Genomic DNA, 23207 nt, shown 5'->3' with positions numbered 1-23207 from the left:
AGGGACTTTTTTTTTTGGTGGGGGGTTCATCGCCGTTGCAGTGGTCCCCGCAGGGCAGGTTGCAGTGCCCCCCCGCCCCTGGCTCATCGCAGTCTGTTTATCAGCAGTCCCGACCTACCCAGGGCACTACACAGAGGTAGGTTATCAGGTCTGCAAAATCGACCATCTGACTACCTAAGTACCTACCTAGGTAGGTAGGTAGGTAGCGGGCGGGTACCTTTCGTCGGCCTTCAGTCAGCCCAACGGCCCAGCGTATGACTTTAATTGTACGTTCACAGGTACTGGGGATGGAAGCATGTACTCTGTCATTAAGGTAGGTATTCTATTGGGCGTCATGACGTTCAGTGCTACAGTTTGTGCCTTATTTTTGAGCAGGTATATTGTTGGAGACGGAAAACCCAAAAAAAATATATATAAATAAATAAAAATGGGGGATAAGAACGCCAGTCGCCTGTGATTATAGCTGTTCTAGATTATCTTGAAACATCCCGGCTTCTATAACATCTGTGTTGCCCTACAGCATGTGTCTAGAGCTCAAGACCCCCGCTTCATCATAAAGTGACGTTCTGGTAGGATCGTGAGCGCCACGGCTATGGATATCCAACAATCCTACAACCAACTATCCGCTTTCCAATTTCCATCCACTTCATTAACCTTCGTACCGATTAGCACTGACAACGCTGCCGGCGTCGCTGATTGTGCGCCTGTCAGCATCCCAGTCACTACCTATGATCCCCTTGGTATTGGAAATCAATGAGCTGGTAGTGCTGGAAGCACCGTTAGCACCACCACCCTGAGGAACTCCAAGCATTGTGCCCAGCCCGCTGCCTACGCTGCCATGGCCATCCTCCAGCTCACTTTCCTGCTTCACTCGCATCTTGGCCAGCTCCATTGCTTCACGCAGCGTGTCCCCCGTTTCATCGAGCGCTGCTAAAAACCGCGCCAGCTCTTTGCATAGCTCCCAGTCGCCCTCGCGCATTGCTCTGCTTAAGAGACGCACACTCTGCTCGCTTGCTGTTGCGAGTTCGTCAAAGGTATGGAGGATGAGTAAGTAGCCGCCAGCAGTCTTGAGGCTCCCACGCTGCAAGCTCTCCTCAAACAGCTCCTGAGGTGGAGGGAGATAGGCGAACAGAGTACGCCAGGAACGCACTTCCGTCTTGCGGGTACACTGCACCACAATGTCCAAGTACTGCTTGAACGATGAGAGAAGTGACAGCACGCGTGGGAGGATGGCATGTTCTGGAGCAGGCGGAGGATGGGCATCCACCTCTTCGTCCAGGACATGGTGCAGAAGTATTTCCAGTCCATGCGCAAAGTACTCAAGGTGCTCATATTGCTGAGCTAACCGCAACGCCTCAATCGGTCTGTTATTACTAAGGTAGAACCGCAGTATATCGGGTAGAAAGAGGTGCGTCTGGGATTGTTAGCAGGAAATTCTTGTAACTGCCACGCATTCTGATCGAGGGGCTTACCCGTATCGAGAAACGGAAGAAGGAGAAGCTGACATCGCGGCGCTGGATAAGATCGGACTCCACGCCAAGTACTATGGCTTTGCTGAGAAGAGCGGATAGGGGATAAAAGTCGATAGGGATTGATGTCATGGGTGGAAGCTCTCTCGTGGCTTCTCCAGAGGTGGCCCTCAAAACTGGCTCGACATCCGTCCAGGTCTTGATTTCACTACCATCAAAGATCCATAGCGAATTACGTAAACTGTCGTCAGCCGCAGCCGTAAAGACCTGCTTTTCGGAAGGTGTCAGGACGCCGCCCACAAATGGCTGGTCCCTCATGCTAACGTAGAATTCGAGGTTGTTCGCAATAACGCGCATATCGTATTTGAGACCGCCTTCATTGTATGAGGGCCGAAGGAGGACCAGCTTGCCATCAACCAAGAACAAGACAGAAGCATGAGCCACGTCTTGGGATGGGTCTCCGTCTAAGAGCTGGCTCTCGGGCAAAATCCAGCTTAAACCTCGAACTCGTGCGGGTGATCGAATGATGCCATGGAAAGCTATGTGACCAACTTCCACCAGCCTAACGGTGCCACCAAATGGTGCAAATATGAAATGGTAAAGGAGGTTGTCGTAAGTATAAACGAGCAGCGAGTCTTCGCCAGAGGGAGTAACTAGGACAACGGGTGCCGACATCTCTTGGGTATGTAGCACGTTCGAGCTATCGAGGGATGCCTCCCGCGAGTAGAGACGGAGTTCGAAGCTTCTATTAGCCTCCACGGCAGCAACCAGGATGTTCTGGTACCAACACATGCCACCCTTTACCATAAATTGGTTCTCCGCGTCCCCATCCGCAAACGTCTTCCAGCGACTGCTGTTCACGCTATAGTGAGCCAAGCCTCTCCTGCCCGCAACTGCAACATATCGACCATCGCTGGAGATGGCAGTACACCTGATTGGCCAATGGTTCATAAGATAGCTGGCTGGTATTCTAGCTGTGTGCCACAGCCCAGGTTCGGCCGAGATCGAAGTAAGATCGGGAAGGTCATATCCCCTATAGACCATGACGCTGGAAGTGCTCTGAAGCACGGTCCTGAAGAGATTTGCAGAGTTGTAGCATCCGGTCACTGCGCTTCGTGCCATCTCTAGCAGCCATATCGATTCATGGGCTCGCCCGACAAGCAACAGTTCACAGCCACCTCCGATCCAGGCTGCATCCAGGACACCGGATATCCACTCTTCCCCGGTTGTGCTAGCAATGGTTTGATCGGCCCCAAAGCTGTTACTCAGTGGCTTGCCGTATACACTCCATGTTGCCCATCCCTTTTCGTAGCCAGCAAAAAGACAATAGCCATCGGGAGAGTAGCTAAGTGTTGTAAGTCTGCCACAAGTGTTATTTGAAGCTGGGAGGTTGTGGACGTGAGAAGCTGGAATGTTTCCAGAGTAATCTTTTGCAGAAAACACGCGAATGTTGCCATCTGCGCAGCCCACAGCAATGAGAGAGAAGACCGCGTTGACGATGCAACGTATGGCTTGTTCACCAGGTGTCTGCGGCGTATAAAAGCAATAGCCCTTGAAAAGCTTCTTTGGGTCGGGCGGCTGGTTGGTATCGGGTTCTAGTTGGCTGCCAGAGATGCGCTGGACAGCGTACGCTTTGCCGTCACTGGTCACCCATGTGGACAGGTTCATGCGCCTGTCGTGAGTCATCTCGCGAACCATGACCTTCTTGTCAACCCAGCCCATGCGGCTCAATAGCTCTGTGCTGGTCTGACTTCCGGAGCTGTCTGGGGTCCATCGGATGCATTGAACTGCCGCAGGTTTCCGCGTAGCCACCACCAACTCGTCGTCCAAAGCCAGAGCACTCTCAATGCCGGCGTCCACTTTGATAACCATGCGGAAACGAACGCTGACATCCCTAACTCCCGATCCCTCACCGGGGCCCCATAGTATTTGGTCGGGGGCTATGGCTCCCGGGCCGCCTGCGTGGGTTTGCCGCCGTTTCTGGACGTTGGTATGACTGGAAAAATGGGGTTTGTAGACTCGGGAGTCGGCATCGGTAGCCAGAGAGTAGGTGATCAGATAGCCCAGGCTTGTGCGCACGACAAATATGGCGGCGTCCGGACGCAGCATCAAGCTCGTGTTGGTACCGTAGGACTTGAGTGACGCCTCGGATCGAACAACAACAGCCAACACAACCGTTGGCTAACACATGAGTAAGCAGGGCGGAAATCCAAGGGGAGGGAGAAGGGAGTCATGCTGAGAGTCTACCTTTGTCTGCCAAATGGTCATTGATGTCGAGGTGATGACGGCGAACAAGTGGCCAGCTCTGGCAACTCGAAGAGCCAGTATTGGTTCCCTGGGCGGAGCATTGGAACGCGAGGGTTCTGGAGGAGGTGGAGATGGTGGTTCAGACTGCCCGTCATCGTAGTAGTCGTGCTCGACGGACTTGATGGCCGGTGTGAAAGGTGCTACCGGAGTGATCGGCGTAGGGGGGACACTCGAGGCATCGTGACCGTCGGCGGTGGGACCTGGGGACAGCAGAGAGGCCCTGGTAGGTCTTTGATCGGGGGCCGGTAACCCATCGTGAGAGTAAAGGTGAGGATAGGATGGCGGGCAGCTGGCGCTTGTCGCATATATCCGAGGAGTTCCAATAGGCCAGTACATGGCTTTCCGCAGCCGATGCCTTCACGGCGGCCTCATGCGCATCAACAGCCTCAATACTTGTTGTCGATCGTAGAGTCAAATCATGTCGAGCCTGGAGTGGCACTCTAGGCGGGACAGGGGGTAGTCGTGGGCTCCGAGTCCCGTAGTGGTGGTGATGGTGCCGAGTGAGGTCGTCGGGTGTTGATGGGGCCGTGTTCTGGTAGATGGATATTCAACCATGGACGTTGGGAGCAGACGGTAGGTGTCGAATTGGATGCCCGGGGAAGTACGTCTACGCTGTAGAGTACAGACTACATGCTGTAAACGGCGCCGGTTATGGGCGCCGCGCTAGTGTCTGTCAGTCGAAGGCCCCAGCGTCCGATCCAACTCCTTGCGAGCAGCCACCTCCACCTACACACCTGGCAGTAGGTCTCGGATGTACCTTGCGTTAGTGCACAGACGACAACCGCAATGCGATCCATTGAACGAACGACTTAGGTAACGACTGGACAAATAACAAAGCATCTCGAGCTCTTCCCCAAATCTATCTACCTTACCGGGTAGGCATGAAAGACCTTTCGATCCTCACTTTCTTCCCGCATTCCTCTCATTTTTTGACGCCCTTGTTCTCATCCTCAAGGCACCTTGACATCCCGTCTTCACGTTCCACTGACGACGGAATCATCATTCATCCAGCTACCCAATTGGACTTGAAATACGTTGACTTCAGCCTCACTGCGTACGGAGTTAGCTAACCATACGAACAGCCACCTCTACCACCTCACCCTTTTCACACGGTTTCCGAATCCCCAGGCTGAACTGACAGGTCGGCTTGGAAAGAACTTGTGAAGACGGCAGCATGGCTCCACTTCTACGCCCCAGATATAGCTTGCCCAAGGAGAAGTTTTCGGCGTACTTTGGACCCCTCAAGAGTCAGTCTTACAACGACACCACCTCCGGGCCTCGGGGGGGTGGTGGAAGCCATCACAGGTACCTCGCCCATCATTGCCAGAGCTTTTCCATGTCGCCATAATCCAAAACGGTCGTATATCGTTCCTCACTAACGGCGGTCACTTGCTAGCCTAAGCACAATAGCCTGGAACCCCTTGGGAACTCTTATTGCCACTGGTGCTGTTGACAAGACACTTCGTGTCTGGAATCCCGAGAAGCCCAATGTCAAATTTTCAACCGAACTCAAAGGTCATGCTTCTCCGATTGAAAAAGTCGCCTTCAACCCTGTCAAGGATGCTGAACTCTGCAGCGTCAGTAGCGATGGCGCTGTCAAGATCTGGGACGTAAGGACAAAGGCATGTGTCAACGAGGTCAAGGTTTCTGGACACGCCACGTCCCTGGCCTGGGCACCCGATGGATCGTCCTTACTCGTTGGTAGCAAGGTAGGTGTTCTGCAAGTTCCAAATTCTAGAATCCACAGGCTGACCGTCGCTAAGAATGGTGATTTGTTCCACATTCTGCCCTCCCAGTCTTCCATCATTTCGACCCACCATCAACCGGTCGGCACAAATCAGATGGCTTTCTGTTGGAGTGGTGACAAGGTGTTTCTGCCCACCAACGAAGGAAGGATACGCATTTTGTCCTACCCCGACTTTGAACCTGTCCTGCATGTGAACTACGCCGTCCCCGAGGGCGAATCGACTGAATTCACCCTCAAAGGCCATACAGCGTCTTGCCTAACGGCTGAGCTCTCTCCCACGGGCAAATACCTGGCAACGGGAGGCGCCGATTCCATCATTTCCTTGTTTGACACCAAAGACTGGATTTGCCAGCGGACAGTAACCCGCATGGTTGGGCCGGTCAAAAGCATAAGTACCTCACCCCGTTTGCTCACCGGAGTCGTTTCGTTACTAAACACATCACCAGGTTTCACATTTGATGGTAGTTATGTGGTCGGTGGCTGTGAAGAAGGTACGTCATCTACTCTTTGGTCATGCACTTGTGATGGAGAATGCTAACTCGCTCGATAGGTGGTAGCTTGGAAGTTACTCATACCGAGACAGGCGAGCATGTCCACACCTTCAAGACAGCTGGTACTTGTGAAGCAGTGGCATGGGCACCTACCAGATACTGCCTTGCTTACAGTGATCTAGGCGTACTCCGCATCATCGGCGTGGACACGGATAGAAAGTGAGCAGACTGTAGAGAGAGTGATGCTCAGAAAGTTTTCCGCTGCTCAACAGTAGAATGAGCGTGCTATGGCACTGTGCAACAGCAAAAGGTCAAAGGTGGTCGTATTGGCAGCATACAGCTGATGGACTATGCCATACCCCACGTATGCAACGAGAAGGGTCAATAGGTGCCCCTTGATGGATCCAGCCGGTCTCGGCTGAGTTAAACTAAAGCAGGCTTTGTTGGGAGGCATACCGCAATAGGCAATCACAACGAGGTCCTTCCTACCAAGCGGGGGCTATGATAGAAAACCACCGGACCGCCAAATCTCATCGATGGAAGAGTCAAGGCAGTTCCGTCAGTAGGAACCAGGGAGATATGCACATGGGGTTTATGTTCACACCTAGCAAGGCAAGGGAGAACAAAGACAGATACCCAAACTACGCCGTGGTTACAGGCCCACTGGGCTTTGGTGAGTTTCGTGATTCAGATAGCTGAACAAACTTCGTTTCCCTGATTTGATTTTCTGTTTTCATCAGCGATCGTGATTCATTCCAGTGTCTTCAGAGAAGGCTGTGGGTAGCAGAAAGGGCAGGTCATAGCGGATCCAAGTCCCGACTTCGATATATACGTAGTACATAGTATATATTAGGTGGGGTGGGGGGGGGGGGAGTGGCATTCGACTAACTGGATTGGACAGAGCTACTGATAATCTAGCCACAACAGGGATGACCAGAAGGGGTACGCGGCTGCGCTAATATCAAGGGTCAGGTACACAATTCTCGAGATAGCTCCAGCGAAGCACGCCCTCAAGCTACCCGTGGAGATAGGGTGACTGTCTTACACGCGACGAGTGTCCCACATATACAGTATCTCCGAGTTTCGCAAGACTACTAAAGAAGTTGTTGGACAAATTCATTCTTCTAGCCTCTAATTTTCCAGTCCAAAAACATAGTTGTACCTCTAGTCATTAACAGTTGCAGAGCCTCAACGTTACACCTTTCGGGCCACTGTTCATATCTGTTAGGGACCAAATTCGGCTTCTGTGGTCAACCGGCCTAAATGAGCAGTGTCACTGACCAGCTGAGCCAATTCTATACTTTGTACGACACTCTGTGAGAACAACGCTGACCGGCATGAAGACCACAGACTACCTCACTTTGTTGTAGTAGCTAAAAGTGCATCCAGCTTGACATGGCTTCGAGGACTGGTGTTAACGTATTGCCAAGCTTCTGGGTCCCGTTCCCTAACAGTCATCCACGTTTTAGTATGTAGACAGGGTAGCAGTTGAGGTACTACCCATTCACATCAGCTAGAGCGTTCCAGAGGTCCAGCAAATAAGGTATTCTATACAAGCAAACGGAAGTACCCAGATTAATACCACTCACTATCTAGCTCTACATTGGGCCATGATGTGCCTGGGTCTACTCTAGGTGGCCGAGGTGGCCTAGGAGGCTCGGGAGGTTACGCGCCCTTATAGTCAACGGCTGCGACCAATTATCAACTCGAACGACAGGACGTTTGGTTTATGGGTGAGGTCAGTGGGGAAACTTCCTTTCTCTGTTAAACCAGCATTCACAAGCCATTCGACAAGCGTATCAACCCGGACACACAACAGGTAGCCTCAAAGTAGCTACTCAAGGTAGGTACCTAAGCTTATCGTTCTCCAGACCCCCTAAACCCTACCTTTTCAACCCACATCAGCCGTTCACCTGCCAACCTATATCTTCGTTTGCTTACTTTCCCATAGCTCCACACCTTCCCATTCAGATGAAGGGTCATCGAGTGTGACCGAAACTTCTATGCCTCAGAAGCTGGCTAAAGGACAGAAGCAACAGTGTCAATCGTTTGAATCTTTTTGAACCTTTGCCTTGTCGAATCAATCTTGACTCCATTCTCCTCATTGCGTATTCGTTTAGCTGCCTAGATTGGAGCAGGTGCACTTGCTGTACATCTTCAACAGTCAGCAACGGGTTACCCTTACCCGCTTGACAGAACGTTGAGAAACTCGTTGCTCCTCCGACGACTCAAGTCCTGTTCGCCTCATAGCAAAACAGTTTGGACATGGCGCCCTCCTCCGCCAACCCTCCGGATACGATGATGGTCTCGGAGACCCAAAACAACAAGCCCACTAACGCCGAAGAGACTGCAGGGGGTGCGACTGCTGGGGTGAACTCGAGTACCCCAAAGCAAAAACGACTGGCATGCGAGATATGTCGAAGGAGGAAACTCAAGTGCGATGGCACCAAGCCAAGTTGCAGCACTTGCTCGCGTCTCGGCCATGTATGCGCCTACGATGAGAGGAGAAAGAAGAGTGGTCCCAAGAAGGGTCATCTCAAGGCCTTGGCGGAACGATTAAGTGCGCTGTTTTACAAACTGTGTCCGGTCCCCTGGCTTCGGTGATGAAAGCAGTTTGCTGACACTCCTCTTTTTGCTCGCAGAGCAAGTTGAGACTTTGCTGAAGACGCAGGAAGCACCGAGACTGAGTGCAGACGGTAACCCAATAGCACCGAATATCGTCTTTGGTAGTGGACTCAGCCAACCAAGTCAACATGCTGCTGCCGCGGCCGCCAACTTCAACGTTCCGGGCCCTTCCCGTGGAATGGCAACAGAGGGGAGCATGGATCAGTGGCAGTTCCAAGGCGATCCGAGCAGCACAGGATTGGATGACTTCAACTTGGGCAACAACTTGGGACTAGGCATGAGTAGTATTGGCGGCGACTTTACCTGGGAAATGATAGGCCTGGGACTGGAGGAGCCATTACCGCCCCAGGAGACCATCGACGAGCTGCAAGTCCATTCCACCATGTTCACAAGGAGTAAGTGACTTGTTAACTTGTTACGTTTACTAACGAACCTAATTGTAGGCACCAAGTATACTTTGACAAAATACACCCTTCCCTCCCAATGATACACCGCGCCCGCTACTTCCATGCGATGAATCTGTAAGACAGCTTACCCAATGTCCTCTCTGGCTAATCATCATGGGCGTTCAAAAGCTTCAATCTGTTTCTCTGCAATGTATAAGTCTACGTAGGCATGAGTTTGCTGACATTTGTATATGACAGAGCCCCAAATCAGCGGCCACCGGTGTGTCTACGCTATGCTATGTGGACACTGGCCTGCTCGGTGTCAGACCGGTTCCTCGATTTGAAAGAGCTGTTCTATCAGAGGGCCAGGAGGTATCTGGAGTTGGATACCATCAAAGGCTTTGGAGAACACATGATAACGGTGTCACATTGCCAGACCTATGTGCTCCTGGCATCCTACGAGTTCAAATGGATGTATTTTCCGCGAGCATGGATGAGTATAGGCTCGGCCGTACGCTTATGCCAGATGTAGGTCAAGTCCCTACAGAAGCCCTCACTTCAAGCTGTATCACGTACTCACACTTTTTTAGGATGGGCCTCTATCGAGTTGATGGTGGTGACTTGGAGGTAAAACAGTGCTTACCGCCCCCACGAGATTGGACAGAAAAGGAAGAGCGCCGACGAACCTTTTGGATGGCCTTCTGTCAGGACCGTTACGCCAGCATCGGGACGGGTTGGCCGATGATCATTGATGAGAAAGACATTCTCACCGACCTTCCTGCCTCCGACGAGGCCTACGACTTGAGTCACCCCCAGGAGACCCAAAGCCTGAATGATGTGACGCTCCATACGGGTCCTAGTAAGTTGTCGTCTTTTGGCGGTGTCATCCTTCTTGCGTACCTCTTTGGCAGAAACCTTATCCACCTCCACCGGCCGACTGAGGACGACCGAGATGACGACCTCAATGGCGAATTTTGGAAGAGGCATAGACAGATGGATAACATCCTTCTCAATGTTTCGCTTTGTATACCATCTGCCCTCAAGCTGCCACAGGGTCTGGCCAATCCAAACGTCGTCTTCACAAATATGTGCATTCACACGTCGACTATATGCTTGCACCAGGCAGCGATATTCAAAGCAGACACGAACAACTTACCTGCCAGCGTTAGTACTGAGTGTAAGATGCGATGTATTACCTCGGCTCACGAGATTGCAAGTATCATGAGGATGGCCTCTCACCTTGACTTGGATAGGGTAAGTTACATCCTGTGGGAGCATCACCAACGGGTTGACTGACTTGATGAACAGCTGAATCCAAATATGTCGTTCTGTCTCTATGTTGCAGCAAGAGTATTTGTGCAGTTCCTCAAAAGCCGTCCAGACGATGGCCAGGTAGCCGACTCTCTTCGGTTCCTACTGTCAGCCATGAACGCACTGAAGCGGAAGAATCCTCTTACTGAATCCTTCGTAGTACAGCTTGATGTAGACCTTGAAGCTCTTGGTGCCAAGGTTCCCAAGCTCAAAAACGCCTTCTCAAGAAGTAACGATGGTGTAAGTCTCGTGCTTCTCTTCTCTACATGTCCTCAGGCAGTCAATACTAAGTAACGAAACCCGTAACTTCAGCACACATCACGAGCCCACATGAAACCTGGGACCGGACTCGGAGCATCCACACAACATGGGAACATGTACCACCAGGAATGCCAGTTCCTCCGAACCGTCGAAGACGACGGCAACCCCGTCAACGCCCCCAACCTAGTCAAGCCCGTTGATTTCGACGATCCTCTTGTTCAGCTCCCTGGCTCGAGCAGGAACACCGCACCAGACTGGTCATCATCAGTCGAGCAGCGAAGTCCCATTCTATCCGCCGGCGGGCAACACGGCGGCGACTCTGCCAGGACCGACGGTTTAGCCTTTGACACGTTTATTCATGGCAGGATGTCGAACAACATCTCGCTCCCTCCGAATTATCAGACTCGCCCTCATCACGATCCCGACGCCGGGGGAAATAGCGACGGCGTCCCGCTGTCCACTCCTTCACCAAACTCTAACCAGCCCACGCCCAATTCTGGCACATCATCTTCGAACCATCACCACCATCTGTGTCACCAAATGCATCAGCATCAGCATCAACATCCACACCATCATCCTCATCCTCAGCCTCACCCCCACGCTCATCACCAGCAAGAACATGGACAAGGGCAAGTACAAGGACTAGCACCCACCAACGATGGCCGACATATGAGCGGATCCGGCGGATCTTCATCTTCCATGTCCTTTGACAATCGCAATAAGAATCACAGCACCAGCCCCATAACCCCCGGCTCCTCTACAAATCCTACCATAACCACGGCTGCCACAGCTCTTGCAACTACTGCCACCGCCACCACTACTACTAGCACTGCTCTGGACATCAATCCAAGCCCTGCCGCAGCCGTCGGTTTTTTTCTCGATCCAACTGCCTTTGGTATGCCGGGCGTTGAGATAGCTCCGGAAAATACGACTAATTCGGGGTTAGCGAGGACGGCGTCCGACCCTCACGCCACCACCATTGTTGGCAACCCCAATAATGGCAACAACCTCGGGATGGGTTCCGGCGTCGGGATGGGCATGAATATCGGCGTCGGCAGGGATGGTGGCGGTGGTGGCATGACGCCGGATAGTGTGCTGCGATCGCTCATGGCAATGGGGAACATGGAAGGTATGGACGGCATGGAGGGGTGTGGAATGGATTTGGGGTGGGGTAACGGCGGTACCAGTCACGAACTGGACAGTCATGGGAATAGGCATGGTGATGGTGGGAGTTTTTAGCCCGGTACTTACCTATTTACTTTGGTAGGTAGAGGTAGTTGGAATTGTTTGATGGAGGCTGGCGTGACGGGACGTCGGGACGGGAAGGAGGAAGGGGAAGGGAAACGGGCAAGTGGGGAAACGGGAAACTAAGGGGTTGAAGCACTCACTGGAGAGGAGAGGACGGAAGGTCCGTCATTTTTCGGAGAAGGGGTTGGAGTATAATCTGAAGCAGGTACCAAGGCAGACTCTTCAGGCAGTAACTACTGACTCGAATGTTGCCTGCAGCAGGTCTTGTTAAAACCCCACGGAGGTGACAATGGTTGTTGGCGATTTCATTTCTGTTGGTATTTCATGCATTCCCTTTTCGACTTATCTTTGTGTTATTTCATCAATTAGATTAAGCTGTTGAGAGCAACTCCATCATGGTGTCCAAGCAGCGGTCGGTTACGGGTCTTGATTCGGTGTGTTTCACCTCATGTTATATTAGTAGTAAGTCTTCTTCCTATAACCGTGTATGCATACGAGCACCACTTCTCTTACTGGTTAGTTTGTAAGTGAGTTTAGACAAGAACAAAAGAAAAACGGTTACCGACGACTGACTGACTAGATCAAAGGCATAACCTCTCCACTTCAAACCAACAAGGAACAAAGATAAATAAATGAATAAAGATAGATAAATAAGAATCAGGGGAAAACGACAGCAATTGGTCTTATATAGAAGTGGTGAACCATTTGAAGCCTCAATCGTGACACGTACTACTTTCCGCAGAATGGAGTGTCCCCAGGTAAAGGTACCACATAGGTAGGACGGCCACTAGCTAGTGTAAAGGCCCCTTATATGGTCATCAGGGGCTGGGGACTTGGCTCAACGTTGAACGAAGAAGTAGGTGGAATGACACGTCTGTGGCAAGTAGGAAAAACATGAATAGTCCGATAGCTGGCCAGGCGCAAGTCGCTAGGATTCAGAGTTCGAGTGGTCTACTTGGGAAATAGGTGGTGATGGATCGTATGTACCTACATATTGCATGGGTTGCGATTCACAACTACCTGGGGCATGGAAATGCTCGTATCGCATTATATATTATTCAGGAGGGAGGATGGCGGTAAAGATATCTGCTCACTCCTAACTGTCACTCATACATAGTATTTCGATTCGGTATGTGCGCTTCTGCCAATCCTGCAAAGTGATTTTGTCATTCTCGCTATCTGTCATGCTCCCGCTCCGAAAGACGAAGTTATAAGTGTAGCAGGATATGAAGTCAAGGCGTCGGTAGCTTCACAGGCCAGCAACAGAAGGGGTGGAAGGTAATGATAGGTGGGGCACAAATCTAAACTTCGTGGCATCTTTTCCCATCCCTAAACCCACGGTCACCTTTCTATATCCAAAAGAAAAGAAGAAGAAGAAAAGATGTTACAAAAAAGACCAAAAAAAAAAAAAAAAAAAAAAAAAAAACAGAAAATCACAAGAACTTCAGTCAGATGCGAAGATCTGACCAGGACTGCCGCGAGGACTGCCGCGAGCCGGAATGAGAGCTACTAAATGAAGAATAGCTTCCACCATACCTAGCTTGCTTCGCCGCTTTAACCTGTCTCTCAAAGTTTCGCGACAACCTTTGCTCCCACTTGATGCGCGCCTTACGCTCGTCGCAATCCGCCGAATCCTCTGGGTACATCTCGTGGACCTGTAAAAACTTCTTGATACTCTTCTCGGCCTTGACGCACATCTTATCGAGCTTCTCAGCTACCTGTTCGCTCACCAATTCTGGCGTTCTGTGTACGGAGGACTCTCGGCTTGATTGACTGCCGCCCCAGCTGCATTCAAAGACGAACTCGATCTTGTTGAGGGTGCCATCGTCGTTGGGATCATTCCAGACAATAATCCTGTCGCCGTTGTATAGTCGCATCCAATTCTTGCAGCTGCTCTGTCGATCAACGGGATCATTCGAAGGTAAGGGTCGGCCGTTGACATAAATTCCGTCGGCGGCCTTGGTGGCGATGTAAAAGTAGAAGTCCTTGTTATCACCCCAGTATTGAAGCCAGGGCACAGAACGGATTGAGGGGTCAAAATTATTTTCCCTCCAGACCATGATCTTCAACGCGCATTCTGGTATCCTATTTTCAGGCTTGTCGGGATAACCTTCGTTGTTCTCATAGCGTTGGGTGTTCTCGGGTGAACTGCCCCAGGTGACTATCGACGTGCTGAGTCTAATCGAAATGCCAGGTAGTATGGACTCGTCTGACGACCGTAAGTAGGCCCACGCTGCAATTTCCTTGGTTCTTCGTTTAAGTGTCCCTGTCTCGACCCCGCTCTCCTTTGCCAAAGTCCACAGAAGGGGTAGATCTGTCTTGATCTTGCTCATGGGCGGAAAATATTTCTCCGCCAGAGCCCATAATGGGCTTTTGCCTGGTGCAAACTTTTCGTTTGACTTATCTCTTTTATTTCTGTCCTCAGCCGCTAAACGGAAGGCGTTCCATTGTGCCACTGTCATCTCAGGATAGTTTAGATGACTGCTAGATGGGTCCAGGCTGTCCCAGTACGCTGACTTGATCTGTGGTTCCGGATTAGGTGATGTGACCTTTTCTGAATAGGTCTTGATCGGGGGCACCTGGATGAGTAACTCGTCTTCGTTCTCGATGGGTGCTATCTCCCGGTTCAGAATATCACCGACCCTGTTAGATCGGCGCTTCTTAGAAACAGGCTCATTGTCAGTCGACGACCTTGGATTGGTGTTTATTGCAAAGGAAGATTTCCGTTTGCTCCTCATCGAGTCAGCTCCAACCGATGGTGTAACAAAGCCACGGCAGGACTGCATCTCGAGTTGGCCCATTATGCTCGCAGCACCCTCCAGGCTTTGTAAATTACCCTTGGGAGGCACGTCGACTGACGCGTTCGGGTCAGACGAAGCAGAATAATCCTGTGAATCACCCAGAAGTATCTGTGGCCACTGCCCGGCTAGAACATCTTGACCAAGAATGTCTCCCTCCTCCTCAGAATTATCTTGACTATCTGGAATCTCAGCTTTGGACCTGAACAGCCTGGAAGTTCCTCCGCTTTTTGGCGTGGCGGGCAGATTTATGCGTTCTGCAATCACATCCCCCTGGCTTCCCAGCGCCGATTGGCCAACCTCACCAAACAAATGCTTGGTCTGAGTGGCCGGCCTGAAGGCGTAGTTCTCTTTATCCTCCTCCGAGCCACTGACATGCTCTGCGTCATTGATATGCTCTTTTGGTAGCAAATTGTCATCACTCGCAACGGTGACATCTCCTTCCTCCTCTCGTACCGGTGTCGCTGCCGGTCTGTCTGTTAAACTCAGCTGGGACGCTTCGGCTTCCAGCAGTTCGTCTACTCCGCCATTTTGTGAGCAAGACGGTGCGACATTTGGAGAATAGTGGGGAGTGCGGATCCATTCATGGCTCAGCAACATCTTTGCCGTTGGTCGATGTTCGGGTCTTCGACTGAGCATTTGCTTCAAGAAATCGCGGCACTCGAGTGAAACAGGGGGATCCGCCTTGATGAGCTGGTCGAAGTCGGGAAAAGTTGTCATAATCTGGTGCAGGAACTCAGTATGACCGACACCATTTCGGGCAGGGAACGGTGGCTGGGTGGTCAAGGCGAAGTACAGAACACCGCCCAAGGACCAGATATCGACGTTGTGATCGTATCTCTGGCTCCGGCGAGGTTGACGCGGGTAACTGCGACGCGTCTTTCGCTCGCAAAGTTCATCGTACTCTTCGAACTCTGCATAAACTTCGGGCGCACAGTAGAGCAAGGTACCGCAGAACGTCCTAAGAAATGTTGCATCGTGATCGATCATTTTAGAAAGCCCAAAATCTGAGAGCTTGACAACTAGCGGGAACCGGGATTGAATGAGGATGTTGTCGGGCTTAACATCGCGGTGAGTAATGTTCATATCATGCAGATACGCAAGGGCGTCCACCAACTGCCTCGCTATCGTCTTGGTATCTGGTTCGGAAAAGGGACCGTTTGTGCCGATATACTTTCCCAAATCACCGTCACCGACACCGACAAACTCCATGATTATGTAAAGGTGTTTATCATCAGGATCCAGGTGCTCCTTGAACTGAACGATGTTCGGCTGTAGGTAACACGTTAGCCGTGTTGAGTCGGGTTGATGCAAGTAATGTATCAACTCTGGCCTTTGGATGATATAGTGACTTACATGTGATACTCGTTGCATGATCTTCATCTCATTCTCGACCTTTAGGTCAAGCACTCCATTTTTCATGAACCTCCGTTTTTCGAGCTCTTTGGCCGCATACGGACGTCCATTCATTTTGTCGGTAACCATATACACCGTAGCGAAGGCGCCCTGCCCGATTTTGCCTTTGAAGTTGTACTTATCAGACCCCTTCCAAGTACTCACGCCGTTAGATCCAAGCATGGGTAATGGTGACAGCTGACGCGTGGCAATCACAGGAGCGCGGGCTGCGAACTCCTGCGGAGAGTCTCTGAAAAGATCAACCTGTATTGTGAAGTGTCAGTGGATGCATGTTAACATGGACGTGGACATTGTCTTACCCGCCCCCCTGGTCCAGGCACGATCGTCTTGTTTACATCCACCTCCGTTCGTTGCAACAAGTATTTGATTAGGTTTTCTCGATAGGCCTCGGCGTGCCTACCATGACGGTTTGGAACCCTAACCAGGAAGACAATGTCGTTCTTGCGCTTTTCCTCTTCATTCGTCGCTCGCTGGCTATTGAGAATCCTTATCACCGATCCGCTCCCTAGTGTCCACATTTTGGGTTTTGGGTTCGCCTGAGGTTCGGGTGGTGGGTTATCCTGATGTCTTTTTCTTCCTGAGTGTAACCATTGCCCGTTTACTAATGTGCCGATCAACGACAGATCTTCGATCATCAAGCTACCATGCTCGTTGAAGTAAATCTTGAATTGCTTCCTGCTGATGGTTGTCTCTTCCTGGCCGACCATGACATCACATTCGTGATTTCGACCAAAAACGAAGCCATCGCGAGGGTTTTTGAGCTCGGACGAAAATCGAAAGGCGAGGTGATGTTCCGAAGGGTCTGTAGGCGCAAGATTGAACGTGTACTCATCGTCGTTGCCAAAGTCCATATGGATTCGGCTTGTATCATTCCGCCCCATGACGAATGCGGGGGCGACATCGACCATCCTTCTCACCACCTTCCTTGCACCCTCGGTGTACGGGATAAGGATGCATATGATATCAGCTAGGTCCTGGTCAGAAAAGCCGGTGTGTTGCTCCCCAAGCCGGCGAGGGTCGAGCATCTCTTGAGTAGCTGCCATAACGAGTCCCAATGGTTAGATCAAGGTTATACAGCATCAAACATGCTAGAGGGAACATGGGAACGAGCCTACCTTGGGTAGCCTCTAGCTCGGAGTCTGATATGTCACTCATGATGGCAGCTTTCGGGAAGCATCCAAAACCTGTCCAGGGCCAATGTTTCGGCACACTTGAGCGTGGTGGGCAACCCAGCTGGTTACCAACAAATCGGCAACGGCCGCGAGACGTTGGTGATCTCTGAACAGGGGGAAGCTCAATGGCGGGCTTGTATTGGGAAGACGACTGCCGCTATCGCGAAGGCATATATTCGGTACAGCGTGAAGGTGGTGTGGTTGTTGTTTTTTCTTTTCTTTTCTATTTTTCGTCTGATTGTGAGGAGTGTACGTGGTTGGAAAGCTCGTGACAAGTCGTGTGGGGCAGAGGTAGAGTGAAGTTTCCGATGAAGAAGCTGTGCAGAGCACACGACGAGAACACTGGGAGGGGTCGCGAAAGCCGTGGTGCGTAAGAAATGCGAAGGATTCGGGGGTCGAGGGAGCTCGAAGTGTCTGGGAACGGGACGAGGAGTGGGCGTAAGTTTCGGTTCTCCCGATGTGCTTTCGCTGCGGAACCGTCGAGGGCGTCGGGTGGTGCGGCAGTAACGCGGACAGCTTCCACGGTCAACGGCGATAACAATGGCTTGGCCAAACGGCTTTCTGACTGGGCGCGTCTAGGAGAAGAAAAGAGATTGTGAGGAAAAGCAGAGGGGACCCCGTCGCGACGACGACGGTTGCTGGGTGGGCATGGAAGCATAGAGGTACTAGAGCAGGCGGCAATACAGAGATTGTACTAGATGTGGTGCAATATTGACTAGCGCAAACGTGAAAGTGTACACCTAGGTACCTAACAACTGGAATCCATGCGTCGTGCAGTGCAGGCAATCACAAATGCGGTGCACTGCGGTGCAAGGGAAAAGAACATGCCTACGTACATACGTAACAAAACGCGTTAACCATGAAAAGCGTACGGACGGCTCGTAGCGGACGGGGAGATGTACCTACCTACTAAGAGTACATACCTAGGTACCTACACTTACTTACAAGTACTAGCGTACCTACACGGTACGTAGTTATGCTGTGCTTGTGGAGTTCGTCACGGGCGGGTCCACTTCAGACTGCAGTGGACGGCGGGGGGGGGGGGGGGGGGAAACGCGGGACGGGATACATACTGGACTGGACCTCTGAACGACTCGAATCGGGGTGGTCCTACCGGGGGGTTCACCCCACGCTCCGGCCCGCGGCGAACAAACACTTTCAACCTCCTCGTGTAAAAGGTTCTGTTTCGCCCAATTCGCCCAGGGCAAAGATCACAAAGATGCACGCATCCGAATCTGACAGACACACCAGCTCAAGAAACAAACGGAAACCCTTGTGAGCCTACCATCTCTACTCTGAGGATGAAGCCGCTGCTACAACGCCCGCATTGACTTGATTAGGTCTGCTGCGAGGTTTTGATTGTACATAAACACACAGTGACAATCGTCTGCTTGGCCTGCCACCACCACCAAGAGGGCGAGAAGCTGGGGGCGAGAAGGGGGGGGGAGAAGGGGGGGGGAGAAAGGTCGGGGAAGAGAGCAAGAGGGGCACGCAGCAGGCATCGAGAAATGGAACCTTGAGGAAAAAGAATGGAGCGGATCTGCTAAGGGGGCTGGGGGAGTCTTGAAACCTTTCAAAAAGGACTCGATACAGTCGCCTTTTTTTTCTTTTTCTTTTTTTTCTGTCTTTCCCACGGTAGCGAGAAACCGCAAAAGTCGTTTGCAATGATCGCGTGAGAACCGTCTTCGCGGCACCGGGGGAAGGGGGAGGGGTTCCAGACTAGAGTATTTCACCTGTCTCACTTTATGCCTGCTGACCACTACTGTTAGGACCCGATAAACCCAGACCTAGTTTTTGACCAGTCTCCGAATGCCTTCTTCTATGTAAGCCCTCCAACAAGAAGCACCGAAACACACGGCCACCCATTGCTTCCTTTGATATCACTTACTACTGGATAATGACTCCGTCATCTACATCTGATTGCGCTTTTTGAGGCGATTTGCTCCCCAATGGTGATCAGTCAGTGAAGAGGGTACGTAGTCGGCAGAGAACAAAACACCATATCGAGACTAGCACAAAGGTCGCCATCATCCCTTGCTTAACTGCACGCTTGGCCTCTGCTTCTCATGGCAGGCCCGGTTATACGCGACTACACCGCCCTTGGCTTTCTCAAAGAGAAACGGCCCTTTGGTTCCTGGAGTCGTGGTCGTTTCGGCTGCGGGTTTAGAAATAGCCCATAAGAAAAAGGGCGTGGAGGCACTGCCATCAGTCCTGTGGCGATGGCTCGGCTTGTCACTCGTGACGGGTTCTGGGTTTCTTCATCCACCTTACGCCAATTTTCAGAGGAACAACATCAACGGCCTGCCTCCCTGTCAATATACTACTCATAGCCGTTGGGCTCGCCATGGGAGAAGACAAATCCTGCAAGTGCAGAATTTCATCCCAACAGTCCTTGGACATCGACGAGCGAAAACGTGGGTTTGTCTGCGCCACGTCAATGGTAGGGAGTTTAACCCTAGAAAGCCTCTTGCTAATGAATCAAGGGATGAAGAACCGTTTGCAGTACTGCATCCACTGCTGCTCAGAGAGCTTAGTATGTCGAATGAGTGAAACCGCATCATTTATGGAACAAGCGGCCTCCGCACAAGCTCTTCACTGTGAGTATTGATGCTGTGTTAATACACCATACTAGTCTTCATCTTACTGTGAGAACACAGCCGCTCTCTCTCCATTTCACTTACTGTGTGTGCCGCTTGCCTAGCTTTCCATGTTCAGCTCACACGTGATTGACCGACGCCTAAAAGATACTATAAGCTTTGAGGTAGCTCGTCTCGAGCAAGTGGCCTGATTCGAGTTTTGTAGACTCGAATTCAGTAAGGCTTTGTGTGTCATCATACCTGCTCTCCAAATTAGGTTCTTACAAGCCTTTCATGTGCTGGGCAATCCCAGGTTTGACCCGTAGTGGCACTGCTGATGGATACGGCTCTTATCAAGCCTTTGACGTCGACGAAAGGCAGAAGCTGCATGAGTAGGTAACTTCCAGGCTCATGTTGCACAATACACACAACATCTTCTAACTTCGGTACCTACCTATAGCCTCTAGAGTGCTACCTCATTCTGAATCGGCTTGATGGACGGGTATGCATATTACAGGCAAAGATGTTAGTTTCATCCGCTTTGAGTGCACGTGTGTGAAGAGTGAGCAAGTACCTCTGTAAACCATGTGCGGATCACCCGTTCCTCTAGTAGGTGAATGTACCGACTTGTTGTGTCATCGAACCATTCGCAATGGATTCGACCAAAGTGTTTTTGGCTCATAATTGACTAGGTGTTCGGAATCAGACTTTGGCCAGTTTGCAATCCAAACGGCGTGAGTGTCATCGTGATGAATGAAGCTTGCCATGACTGGCCACTTGCTGGCTATGGACTGTGACAGCAACCACACCCAGATCAAGAAGTAATCTAGAAATGTTTGTGTAGCATGCATTAGCCTTGTCTCTGGATATCACCCATGGAAATAGCACTGATAAGTTCGTCGAGCTTCAAGTTATAGATGACTTACGTACTTGGGTTCGTGAGAGTCCTACGTATGTGTACATATAGTGCCATAGTACTACTGGTAGGAGCGTCAGCTTGGTAGCACTCTCACTGAAACCCATCTAACCTTCCCTTAAACACAACAAAGACACCGCCCTGAAAGCCCAAGTATGAACCGAACAACATCAAAAATATCGACATCGGTCTACTCGCGTCGGGGCCACGCTTTATCATCGAACAAAACACATTGAATTGATGTGAGGACCACTTAGTTGATGTTGACGGGTTACTAAGGCTAGAACGACGTCTCCTTATCAAAGCAAAAGCTTCTCTGCGTACACATAGGTTCTGTTCACGCCTGCGAAACCAGACAGTTGACTGCTGAATCTCACTGCCGAGTTATAGCCACACTGTCGAGCTGTGTAGCACTGTTATAGAATCGTATTCATGTCTTATACACATGACTTTGTCGTTATGGAGATGGTAGTGTTGCGACCTACCTTGATAAACCCTAACATGCGTTGACTACCACCTGTCTCATCGAAGCCTCGTATTCTCTCTAGTGTCCGTTGGCCACATTACATACCTACGAAACGGAAACCTCCAGGAACTCCAACCCGCGTAATGATAGATGTTGAGAGGGTTACACAGCCACACTCAAGTCTCTCGGGCTATTTCAATTATGGTGAGTCAAGAAGACGTCTAGACGGTGTGCTTCGAAGCGCCATGCGCCTCAAACACAAAAGTTTGCTTGTCAGTTTTTGGCCTCGCAACCGTCCGTGGATGTCTGATTGTGTCTTTCAGACCCTGACGTTCAACTCTGGCCTTCGACCATTCTCTATCTTGAAGATACGGCCAAATAGTCAATACACTATACCAGTGAGTCAGCCAGAAAGATCCGTAATCAGATTCTGTAGCTGTGGTCCGTGAATTCTTGTTAAAGAGCTCCATTGTCCGGGAACAGCACATATGTGGCCTGCAGGACGGCGCACTTGGCAATATCAGCAGACTTGAGGCTCCCGCCAAAATCTAGATGGGGTAAAGCCAACATATTGGATTCCGATGTGCAACCTATCCACGTGTATCGCATTCGATCTCTTGGGCTTCGTTGAGAGAACGGTAGGTAGTTATATTATCCAGATGAAAAAGGGCTTACCTTGTGAAGGATCTCCAGACTTTGGATCGAACCGTACAAAGAAAGACACATGCAATTGCTGCAAAGTGCCTGCATGATTGCGTGCTTGAGCGCATGTCACTCGGGCCTTGGAAGTTTACCGAGAAGGAAGGTTTGGCTAGAGGCTTGGAAGTCTGTCCATGAGATTTTGGGTGCCTTTGTCGTTGTCTGTGGTGTAGAGGTAGAGGTAGGCAGGTCCTTGCTCCGTTCATTCTTGCCTGGCCAGACCTCTTCGGTACATTCCGATTTGTGAGTGACACAGCCAGGCACTAGACTACTGCGTAACGTATAGTCCAAGAAGGTAGCATCCTTTTTACACCAGCCAAGCAACCCTGACTATCCTTTTGATCACGAACTGTTCTCCGTGACCCTCGGTTTCCTTTTTTCCCCCGGTTTTTTGTTCTTTCCTCTTTCAAAAAAGAGATCTAAGAGCCTTATCTTTACTGTACCGCAGTAAAATCAGCAGGACGAAGGTCGAGGACGAAGAGTGTCACTGTCTGTTATCAACTCTGATCACCTAGGTAGACACCAACCGAACTCAAGCATTCCCTGCAAGGCAGGTACGTACCCCGCTGCGAGAGAGCTGGCCAGACTTGGCTGGTCCTTATCCACTTCGCATCGCCAAGCTGCCATGTGACGACGACGAACATCATCCACCAGATCCCAGAGAACGAATTTGAGGCATTGCTTGCTGACCGTCGGTGGTTGAATCGAGCCATACAAGGACGCAGTGGGAGGAGACTGGCCACTCCGAGGCAAGAACCAACTCTATGCTGACTTGAGCTGATCGAAGCGCCGAACGTTTCGGAGTCAAAGCCGAGCAAGCAGCGCGTCAACACGAATCTTAACACCCGGACGGTCGGGTCCTGCAGTACTCGAGCGTGGTCAATCGATACGCAATCAAGCTGTCAAAGTAGCCGCCGGCGAGCTTTACACCCTGCACACGAGCCAGGGTTCTCCATATCAGTGCTCCCAAACTCGGAGAAGGGCCTGTGAGGCCGAAGCAGACCAGACGGGGGCACAGAAAAAGACACCGTTGACGGAAGACCTCCCGCTCTCGTTGCTGACAGGCACCCAAGTCTAGGTGTCACAAAGGTCAGGGCGACAGGACGGACTAGGTAAACGGGAGTGCCACAGCTGGTGGTAGAGTGCATACCAAGCACAAGACAAGTACCCAGAGTGCGCGGCGTACGCAATTAGAGCAAGCACCATCTCCATCCGACGCTCCCGCATCCCCACTCGCCAACATTACCTACCAATGGAGTTATAGTGCAAGCAGAACAAACAATAACCAAGAACACCGAGCCTCCTCCTCCATCCCCAAG

At 51.1% G+C, this 23207-nt stretch overlaps 4 protein-coding genes across 5 annotated transcripts; 2 read left to right on the top strand and 2 right to left on the bottom strand.

Moving 5' to 3' along the window:
* Window positions 1–363: 363 nt before the first annotated feature.
* On the bottom strand, window positions 364–4364 carry NCU11228 (DUF1339 domain-containing protein). Its single transcript, XM_001728355.2, has 3 exons — window positions 3717–4364; window positions 1473–3650; window positions 364–1414 (listed from the first exon to the last, which is right to left on the bottom strand). The coding sequence occupies exons 1-3, from the start codon at window positions 4110–4112 to the stop codon at window positions 650–652; spliced, it is 3339 nt and encodes a 1112-aa protein (XP_001728407.2). The 5' UTR covers window positions 4113–4364; the 3' UTR covers window positions 364–649.
* A 146-nt stretch (window positions 4365–4510) lies between these two features.
* NCU02753 (WD repeat-containing protein) lies at window positions 4511–6823 on the top strand. The gene is made up of 5 exons (XM_958753.3): window positions 4511–5081; window positions 5173–5485; window positions 5540–5915; window positions 5970–6014; window positions 6074–6823. Exons 1-5 carry the CDS (start codon window positions 4951–4953, stop codon window positions 6235–6237), a joined length of 1029 nt encoding a protein of 342 aa, XP_963846.3. The 5' UTR covers window positions 4511–4950; the 3' UTR covers window positions 6238–6823.
* Window positions 6824–7799: 976 nt separating this feature from the next.
* NCU02752 lies at window positions 7800–12506 on the top strand. 2 transcript variants are annotated; one of them, XM_011394721.1, is made up of 8 exons: window positions 7800–7857; window positions 7966–9005; window positions 9083–9160; window positions 9284–9553; window positions 9616–10279; window positions 10334–10576; window positions 10649–12307; window positions 12426–12506. In XM_011394721.1, exons 2-7 carry the CDS (start codon window positions 8818–8820, stop codon window positions 11834–11836), a joined length of 2631 nt encoding a protein of 876 aa, XP_011393023.1. In that variant the 5' UTR covers window positions 7800–7857; window positions 7966–8817; the 3' UTR covers window positions 11837–12307; window positions 12426–12506. The 2 variants fall into 2 exon arrangements, with proteins under 2 accessions (XP_011393023.1, XP_011393024.1); XM_011394722.1 differs by lacking the exon at window positions 7800–7857 and having other exon boundaries at window positions 7876–9005.
* A 747-nt stretch (window positions 12507–13253) lies between these two features.
* On the bottom strand, window positions 13254–17919 carry mus-59 (mutagen sensitive-59). Its single transcript, XM_958751.2, has 4 exons — window positions 17175–17919; window positions 16359–17095; window positions 16000–16302; window positions 13254–15915 (listed from the first exon to the last, which is right to left on the bottom strand). The coding sequence occupies exons 1-4, from the start codon at window positions 17212–17214 to the stop codon at window positions 13294–13296; spliced, it is 3702 nt and encodes a 1233-aa protein (XP_963844.2). The 5' UTR covers window positions 17215–17919; the 3' UTR covers window positions 13254–13293.
* Window positions 17920–23207: the final 5288 nt, after the last annotated feature.

This window comes from Neurospora crassa, linkage group I, assembly GCF_000182925.2.
Source record: "Neurospora crassa OR74A linkage group I, whole genome shotgun sequence".
Taxonomy (NCBI): domain Eukaryota; kingdom Fungi; phylum Ascomycota; class Sordariomycetes; order Sordariales; family Sordariaceae; genus Neurospora; species Neurospora crassa.
Note: the sequence above shows the minus strand (reverse complement) of the source record. Positions and strands in the feature narration are given on the sequence as shown.